The 9,939-nt window shown below is 35.0% G+C and overlaps 1 protein-coding gene across 1 annotated transcript in view; it reads left to right on the plus strand.

The window, feature by feature from the left end:
- The window catches only part of srl (spargel), a 280,903-nt gene extending 271,322 nt beyond the window's left edge, over positions 1–9,581 (plus strand). Inside the window, exon 14 of the mRNA XM_067151403.2 lies at positions 7,121–9,581. Coding sequence (XP_067007504.2) covers positions 7,121–7,266 — 146 coding nt within the window. The 3' untranslated portion in view covers positions 7,267–9,581. The remainder of the gene's footprint in view (positions 1–7,120) is intronic.
- Positions 9,582–9,939: the final 358 nt, after the last annotated feature.

Genomic DNA, 9,939 nt, shown 5'->3' on the forward strand with positions numbered 1-9,939 from the left:
TTCCTTCTCAGTATGTTCGCGATACCTTCTCGACATTCTCAATTCCCTTACAATCTTCTCAAGACTCACAATAATAATCTGCTTTATGATTTTTCATTATAACAGAGACATGCAACCGAATATTCTAACTTACACATAAAATTTCATTTCAAGGAATACACCTTTGATAATCGATGCATAGATGTCCCCACCACTGTACTTATAAACTGTCGATACCTTATCCTACGTAATACTTATTCATTTGCATTTCCCTTTGGTTTTGTCTCATAAAATACATGTTACAGACTATATAATACTTAAAATGAATCTTACATGACTAAAATTATACACTCTTAAAATGTGAGTAAAGTCCATTTCTTCACTTTCAACATTGTATACTCGGGATATGCATAGACAGACGTATGTTCAGACTGCTCCGGCGCCATGTTCATGAATCTCATTGGGCTTCAGTTCCTGCATCGGCACTCGTGTTGTCATCTTCACGTCATATGGAAACGGCACAGTACGATAGCAGCTAATCACATCGAAGGCAACAATAATAGAGATATGTATGGAGCTGATGACACTTACGCTGGTGATGTGGTTAATGTTAATGAAGTAGGCCCAAGTCTTGACATTCCGGTGGATCGTCATGCTGAAATCTCTATTGCTGATACTGCTGGAAGTCCAAAAGTTGGCAAGTGCAAAATTAACTCTTATTTGGTAAGAAAATATTGTTGAAATTATTTGTAAACTTCCAAGTCTATTTGCTGAATTTCTTATTGCTATACTATTAATACACATATATTTTGTTGTATTACAGATCTTGGAAATACTGAGAAAATTAGAAGAAACCTTAGCAGACAAAACAGTCGGATAGATAAGTGGCATTAAGAGCTACATCAGATGCATCTGGACTTCCTTCGCAGAGAGCACGAAGAGAAGATGTTGATTATGAAAAGAGAGAGAGAGAAATATAAGAGTTTGAAAACGAATGTGTTAGAAATATTAAAGAACAAAATATGTTGTAATGCCCGCAGAAAACTGTCAACTTTGTGACTTAGATCATGCGAGTGAAGTGTGTGAAATTGTATCTGAAATGGCAGATTGAACTTTTGAACAGTGTGTATCAATTTTCACCCTATAACCATTTTTATAAAATATGTTTATTTACAGGTTAAATATTTTTGTCCTTTAATTTAGATCATATTTTTAAAGTGTAATTTAGAATAAAGATTTCTCATACTACTGTCTTTATTTACAACATTAGTTTTACAAGGGAACATGGAAAAATACACTAACTGGTTTTCATGCTCATGAAAAGTAATCATTTATGATAGCTCGCTGAATGGAATTTCCTGCTATAGTTTCATCGTAATTCACAAATTGAATCTTTTCTTTGTTATTTTTCTTCATACAGATCGCCTACATCCAAAGCAAAATCGTTGCTGCATTGCGTTGCTTCATGCTGTAGGCATGAAGCTCATTTCCTTTTCAATAATTTGTAATTTTTTTTCACATCAAAAGTGCGTTCCACAGCATTGCGGGTTTTTGCATGAGCAGTGTTGTACCAGTGTTCAGCAGGTGTATTTGATTCTGGTAGTGGTGCCATGAGGAATTTTGTACAGACATAACCTTTATCTCCCACTAACATTCCATTATATATACCATGCTCAAAGTTTGTTGTCCCAAATTTGTACATTATGCATAGAAACAGGCCATCATCAAACAATATGCATGATCTTTATACTTGCATTGCAAATAACTTGTGTTTTAGTAGAAAAATACCCCTTCCGATTTCTGAAAAGTTCACTGTTGTCACTGGGAGGGCACAAAATGGAAATATGCATGCAGTCAGTTGCGATGTGTGGGAAACCTGCCAGCATGAAGAATTTCCTTTTATTTTCTAAACATTCATCGTCATTTGCAGACATATTTCTGTACCTCCCTCTTAACCTCACTAGTGCTCTAACCATGCGATACGGGCAGCAGTCATGCGGTGAATGTTAATAAGAGCACCGGCAACTAACTGAAATATTCCAGTACGAAACACTTGCAGGGCTCACAACAACTGTAATTTGGGAGATACTGCTGAATTTCTGTTTGAATTTTGTTGTAAGTGATCTGCAAGTGGATTTAGAACAAAAGCAAAGGATTCCTTCCTAAGACCAAAACGTTCCTTAAACTCTCTCTCTATACCTATACAGATCTCACCTTTCACTCACTGTGTTCACTGTATTTAGTGCAACGTAAAGCAAATAGCAAAAACTACATTCCCATTGTTTTATTTTTCAAGATTGTCAGTATAATCTAAGTAAACCATAAACATGTTTGAAACGTCTTCCTCTGGTATACGACACGGTATTCTAATTAGTCACCAAGCTCGATAGCTGCAGTTGCTTAAGTGCAGCCAGTATCCAGTAATCGGGAGATAGTGGGTTCGAGCCCCACTGTCGGCAGCCCGTGGTTTCCCATTTTCACACCAGGCAAATACCAGGTCTGTACCTTGATTAAGACCACGGCCGCTTCCTTCTAATTCCTAGGCCTTTCCTATTCCATCTTCGCCATAAGAGCTATCTGTGTCGGTGCGACGTAAAGCAAAAAAAAAAAATTAAAAAATCTAATTAGTCAACAAGTCTAATCCTAACTTATTCCATGCACGACGTGAGAGTAAATTCTAACCTATATTTATGCTTTATTTACTTTAGTAATATACTGCAAGATGGTGCTCTTCAACATTTTATTCTTGTAGTCATTTAGTCTGGGAGTATCTGAAAGGACTAAAATACTTAGGAAGTAATGTACCCTCGTATGGGAGTCGCTGAATGCTGACTTCAAGAGTACTTTAGTGTGGAAGTAGAACTTAATCTTGGTTGGTGCACGCTGCCCTTGATGATACAAATTCTGTTGTTAAGATTTCTGCAACAAGCAACGAACTTGTCTGTTGAAATTATAAAAATGCAAGCCATATTTGTCTCTGTTGGCCCCTATTTTATGCAGCTATGGTACTACTTCCTTGGAGGTATCAACATATCCTACGGTTCATCTGTTTGCTGGGAAGTTGGATGACCTCGAGGTAAAGTTTAAACTCTTGGGTAAGGTAGTATTTAATCAAATGATCCTCCAGCACTTAGGGCAGCTCTCACAGAAGATGCAAGTGAGTGTCAAGTCAAAACTCATAAGTGGTACCCAATCAGCTCTTGTGAAATTTCAGAAACTCAGGACCATAGATCCAGCTAATAAAACTATAGAACCTGAAGGGGCACTTCAAATACTCAGGGCCATGGATCCAGCTAAGAAAGTTATACCGAGCTCAATAGCTGCAGTCGCTTAAGTGTGGCCAGTATCCAGTATTCAGGAGATAGTGGGTTCGAACCCTACTATCAGTAGCCCTGAAGATGGTTTTCCGTGGTTTCCCGTTTTCACACCAGGCAAATGCTAGGGCTGTGCCTTTAAGGCCACGGCCGCTTCCTTCCCAGTCCTAGCCCTTTCCTGTCCCATCGTCACCATAAGACCTATCTGTGTTAGTGCGACGTAAAGCCAATAGCAAAAAAGAAGGTTATAAAAGGTGTAGGGTTACTGTTTGATTACCACCCTGCAGTGAAAAATGTCTCCACCAGAGCTGCTCACATTTTTAAAAATGCTCCATTTCTTAAAAAAGTGGATTAACTTACATGGCTACCATCGAGGACCATCTTTGTCAAGAAGACTGTAAAAGTGAATATTCCAGAGATACTTCCTTCTTTAGAGCTTGCACATCAAGATTATGCAACAGCTGCATTAAAGAGTGTGGTTTCCATGCTCAAATGGAGGTTCTGAGAGATCTTTCTCAAACTACAGCCTTGCAGTAAGTGACAGGAGATGATGATTGACAGCAGCAAATGCATGATTTGTTTTTGCTAATATACAGTTTACCAGTATTTAAACATAGTTAGGCTAATACTCAATTGTATAGTAAGATTTTAAGGCCAACATAGAACCAGTTCAGTCAATTGTACAAAGAAAATCTAGTTTTTCTATGATTCCAATATTTCTTCACCCTCTCAGATGCAGACATCCTTTCTTCAGTTGAGAACATTCTACCTTTTGCCCTTTTAGTAATTTTGGTTTGTAGTCTCACATGCGAGTCATTGAGAATCTTAATTTTATCTGTTTTGTTCTTGAGATCATTTAGTAGTCTATTATTTGTAGGAATTGATACTGGTTCTGATCATTACATTGTCAAAATTAAACTCAAATTCACACCACTACAGAAGAAGAAAATAAAGTAAAGAGAAATTATGACCCACATCAGTCAATAAATAATTAAAATTATAAGAAAATTACACAACCAATAAAATTGACAGATGATTTGGGAGAATTAATACCAATTCTTAAACAAGCTGAAAATTGTTCCGTTAAATCCGAAAAAGGCACATGCATCGTGGACATCAGAAAGTGATGAACTTAATGAAGAGAGATGCCAGGCATGGTTAAAATTTCACACCAGTAAAGTGATGAAAATGCTGTCAACCTCAAAAATGTTAGGAAGAAATTTATACAAAATATTAGAAGAATAAACAGAAAATTTCATAAGGACATAATAAATTATTCTAAGATTTTTGGAAGACAGTTACAAAAATATGATCCTCCTACTGTGATGCTAAAAGATAAAAATAGTAAATTAGCACATAATAATTGTGAAAATGCTGAAATCATGGCAAAAGCATCCAGCAAACTTTTGAATTGTGCAGAACCAAAGGAATTTCTACAAATTCCTACAAATACTCCAATAAATACCAAAATCAGTAATATAGATCCTCCAGTATTCCGAGAAGTAGAAAAAGCAGTCAAGGAATTGAAAAACTATAAGGCATATGGAGAAGATCAGACTTTTGCAGAAATGTGGAAATATGTAAGTAATAGAGTTCGGACTTCCTTTCAATATGGCTGTTTAAAAAATTGGATCACAAAAAAATTTCCTGACCATTAGACAACAGCATTAAAGTCTCAAAACAATTTTAATATTATTTTTATTTATTTCTTCAAAGAGATCCCAAAATGAATCCACTTCTTCCTTAGTTTGTATTGGATTTTTTCTTTTTCTTTCTTTTCTTTTCTCTTTTTTGTTAGGGGTAAAAGCATTTATTATTGTATAAATTTTGTTTGTACTTTTAAAAGTCAAAGTTGCAATTCTTGGTGATATTGTTTGAAAATCTATAATGGAATCTATTATTTTTATATTCACTATAAATCCTGTTCCAAATTGAGGTCATTGTTTTATAACTCTTTGGCTTGGTTTTCCAATATATATTCTGTAACCTTGAGATTCAAATGGTTCAAGTGTGTTTCTCATTTCTTGAAGCCCCGCTATCAACATTTTTTTCTTATCCAAATCATTTGTAAAACTTTTAAGTTTTCCAGGTTTCAGTAAGGAATTAACATTATATGTCACTATATAGTTATTTTGGTTATGTTGAATCCTATATTTATTTGGTTATAAATGCTCCGACTCATTGCCGTCTTTCAGTTGGCCAAAATCAAAATCCGAAATAGTCTTCTCCTTTAGACAACACAGTGAAATTGTTTTGCTAAAAGACCTTTTCGTATTTGACTATCGAAGGTAATGAACCTTAGTTGGAGTGAACTCCGAATTTCAACTTTGGTTATTAACCGTAGGTGTATGATGTTGTGTGTTTGGTCTGCGAGAGCTATTTTATTTTGTTCAAGTCCATCGGCAAGCCAGTGAGCACCCTGTTATCCGCCACCTGGGATGCACCACCTCTCTGCCTGCTATGACAGCATAGTAGGTTCGTGGTTAGACTATAATAATAATAAAAAATGTAAAATTTAACATTGCACCAAGTGAATGTAGAAGAGTTTACATATCTGGGTAGCATTATTAATTGAAGTAATGAAATCAACCCTGAAATTAATAACAGACTAAGTAAAGGTACAACATTTTGTCATCAAGTCAGAGAGCTTTTATGGGATGACAAAGTATCCAAGAGAACAAAATTAACATTATATAAACAGTATTTCATACTAATTGTAACATACAGACTAGAAACCGTGGTAACTAATAAGAGACAAGATATTAAGATCCAAGTAGTAGAAATGAAATTTTTAAGAACATCAGTTAAAAAGACAAGAAGAGATAGAATTCAAAATATTAAAATCAGAGAAGAGCTAAATATAGAACCGTTAGTACAGAAGATACAGAAAGCAAGACTGAGATGGTTCGGACATGTAAAAAGAATGGGAAAGGAACGGGTAGCAAGAAGGGAATTGGAAAGAGAAGTTAAGGGAAAGAGACCAGTTGGAAGACCGAGAAGAAGGGGGTTGGATCAGATTTGGAAGGACATTAGAGAAGCAAGATTGGATGTGGTGGAAGTAATGGAGCAGGAAAAGTGGAGGAGGCTTGTTAACCACACCCGGGCGACTGGAGTGGGACATTGATGGTGATGATGATGACCAAGTGAATGTAAGTCAAGTTAGTTTACATCTAGGCTACCCGTACCATATGTAAAATTGTAATGTAAGTACATTATTCTTCTGCGTAAATAAAAATAAAAACACAAAACACCATCTTTCAAATTTTATTTCAACAATTGAAGCGATGCGCCGAATAGGGGTCTAAATACCAAAATCTCTATTATGAGTTAATTACGAAAAACGCCATCTTGGACTGGAGTTAGATCACTTTTCCGTGTGAGACAGAAATTCTCCACCCTCTAGCAAAGCATCTAGTTCTGAATTCTTCCAAATGACTCCACTATGCAGGAATGTCCGTACAGATCCTTATTCCGATAAAACCTCACTTTCAGAAAAAATGTTGGTTAGATCCCTTTTCGGCGCATCGCTTCAATTCTCGTAGAAAAGTAAAAACATGTAAGCCTATATTTTTGTATACCTCTAGCGTGAACATATTGTTTTCTACATTGTTAAGAACTGTAGTCAGTATTGCCAAGACTGTTACAGAACTTTCATTTTAGTTTGGGTTGCTCAAAGATAAATTCTGTACCGTAGAGACTTGGTAATAATGCTAGTAGTACGAGAGTATAGGAATTGGCATTTTTATTTATTTTTTCCCTTTGTTTCTTCTACAGGCATATAAATGTTTGCATTTTAACAAACAAAAGGTACATATTTATCCTTTTAGATGGAATGGCGACCCTTAACGACAGTATGCCAGCAGCTAATGGATATCCACGTTCATTTGGAAGGACCCGCACTCCTCAAGCTGAAGATTCATTTGACTTGCTGCTCCGTGAAGCCCAAGCTAAACTTCGTAAACGTAAAGTTTGACACAGGTACCTCGCTCTAGCAGTTGTTCTTGTTGGTATATGAGTAGTCAAAAATGTTGTATAATTTATTAAACTAGTTGTTAAGGATCCAGAACTATTGAAACTATGTTCTTTGTATACAGATATTTTAATTTCTATACCATTATTTTTAAAAACGACTTATTTCATGATTTTTTTATTATTATTATGAAAATCGGTGAGTGTAGAGCTTCTTCCCCGAGAATGGAAACCATTGATTTTTTCAATAATGGTTTTGTGTGTACACTTACTGAATCTACTTGATGTAATCATGCTTGGTACTGAGAATGCAAGAAGTGCTGACTCATTGTGCAGCTAGGCACATTTGTGATATAGTACTTAGACCTGCTCACAACTTTTTTTTGTATAATGATCATGTGCATCAACTTCACTTGGAAATGGAATATGTTGATTATATTTTGTTTTGTTACTGTTCTTAAGAATGGTAAATTTATTACTAATTAGTAATTGTTATTGGTAGCCTACTTCATGGAGAAAATTATGGTGTCATGACTAACATAGAGGGAGTTCAATAACAATTTATACAACAGTTTTCAATTGAATTTTACATTAATTATTGCATGAAGTACTCTTCTGCTCACACGCTCTGAAATTGACAGATGAAGGAACAATAAAATAAATATTTTAAATGAACATTGCAAACTGTAATAAGTTTTGTATTCATTGATTTAATGAACTCTGCTCCTTTTATTTTGTGTTCATCAGGATATATATTCATTATTGAATGCTGTTCCATTTGAGATGATTATATGAATTTTTCAATTAGTTGTCTTGACATGTCAGGGAATTTCAAATTTTAGACTACCAATTCTATAATTGTTTGTTTGATTTGTATCAGTGGTATAATTTACTGTGGGGAAATGTACAGAAATAGCACCTTACAGCTCTGAAAAGCATGGAAGAACAAGCTAAGGCATCTCCAAATTTGATAAATAGAATGGGATGGGAACCAATCCCAACAAGTGTTCTGGTTGGTTCATCATAGGGACTATATAATTTTCTGGTTTTCAAGCACCCTTAAAATTGTTTTATTTATAGAGTTGTAATTAAACAGAACACTTCTACCATCTCAGCTGCTGAAATCCTCCAATATGTTCCTTTAATCTCTACTATCACCCCTTTCCTGTACTTACAGTTCCCTCTCTTCAAATTCCTCTTGTTTTCCAGTGAGATAAATTGATAAGTTATGACAGTAAAATGGTATTTACTTGTGTTTTTATTTTTCTTGAATAATTTTCTGCTTTATACCTGTCTTCACCTCCTTGTATTGCATTACAATTGCTTCATACTATTATCAAAGGGAAGAATATAGTTAATATTTCCTTGTGATTCATTTTCTTTTGAAAATCTGTCTTAAATGTTTTATTTTATTCTCTTACGTAGAATGGAACCGGATCTCCCTGGTTTGTTTGTTGGATATTTTTTATTTGCTTTTATTTAATGACAAAGAATAAGATCCTGGCATTTTGTACATAATACTGCTGATTACCTCATCTATTTATAGTGTGTTTGTATACCAACCAGGTGTAAGAATTCTCCCAAGGCGGTGATGGTATTATTATTATTATTATTATTATTATTATTATTATTATTATTATTATTATTATTATTAATCTTCATGAAATTCAAAAACCTTTCACAAATTGTGAGTCTTGTATAGCTCTGTCAAACTTTAGAAAAACATTTCGAAAATCACTTCCGGCCTAAATGCGGTTCCGAAAAAACTGCCTGAAATCGCTTGTTTCTTTGCTTGTTTTCTTTTTGATTCAAAACCTAGACAAATTAACTTATTTACATAATTCTTTCTGTAATGTGTTTCTTGGTTCAATATCCTAAGGCTTTAAAAAAAAAATATTTTGAAAAATGTCCATGCTGAATATAGTTATAAGGGCTTAGAAAACTCCGCATTGACTCACATTAGCGCTCATAGTGGTAAAAAAAATAGGCAGACTCATAATCTAATCGACCAGATAATGACGATAAAAGGATTGTAATCTTTAGGAATAAACAAAGAATATATTCTCATACTTCATTATATCAATCACTACTGATCTGCATTTAGGCCAGTCGCGCAGTTGGCAGATTCCCTATCCGTTGTTTTCATAGCCTTTTCTTAAATGATTGCAAAGAAATTGGAAATTTACTGAATATCTCCCTTCGTAAGTTATTCCAATCCCTAACTCCTCTTCCTATAAATGAATATTTGCCCAATTTTTCCTTTTGAATTCCAGCTTTATCTGCATATTGTGATCTTTCCTGCTTTTAAAGACACCACTCAAACATTCGTCTACTGATGTCACTCAACACCATCTCTTCACTGACAGCTCGGAACATACCATATCACCCAGAAAAAATCGAGCTGCTTTTCTTTGGATGTTTTCCAATTCTTGAATGAAGTATCCTGGTGAGGGTCCCATACGCTGGAACCATACTCTAGTTGGGGATCTTACCAGAGACCTATATGTCCTCTCCTTTACATCCTTACACTACAACTCATAAATACCCTCATAACCATGTGCAGAGATCTGTACCCTTTATTTACAATCATATTTATGCGATTACCCCAATGAAGATCTTTCCTTATATTAACACCTAGGTACTTACAGTGATCCCCAAAATGAACTTTCACCCCATC

The sequence above is a fragment of the Anabrus simplex genome, chromosome 7 (assembly GCF_040414725.1).
Source record: "Anabrus simplex isolate iqAnaSimp1 chromosome 7, ASM4041472v1, whole genome shotgun sequence".
Lineage (NCBI taxonomy): Eukaryota > Metazoa > Arthropoda > Insecta > Orthoptera > Tettigoniidae > Anabrus > Anabrus simplex.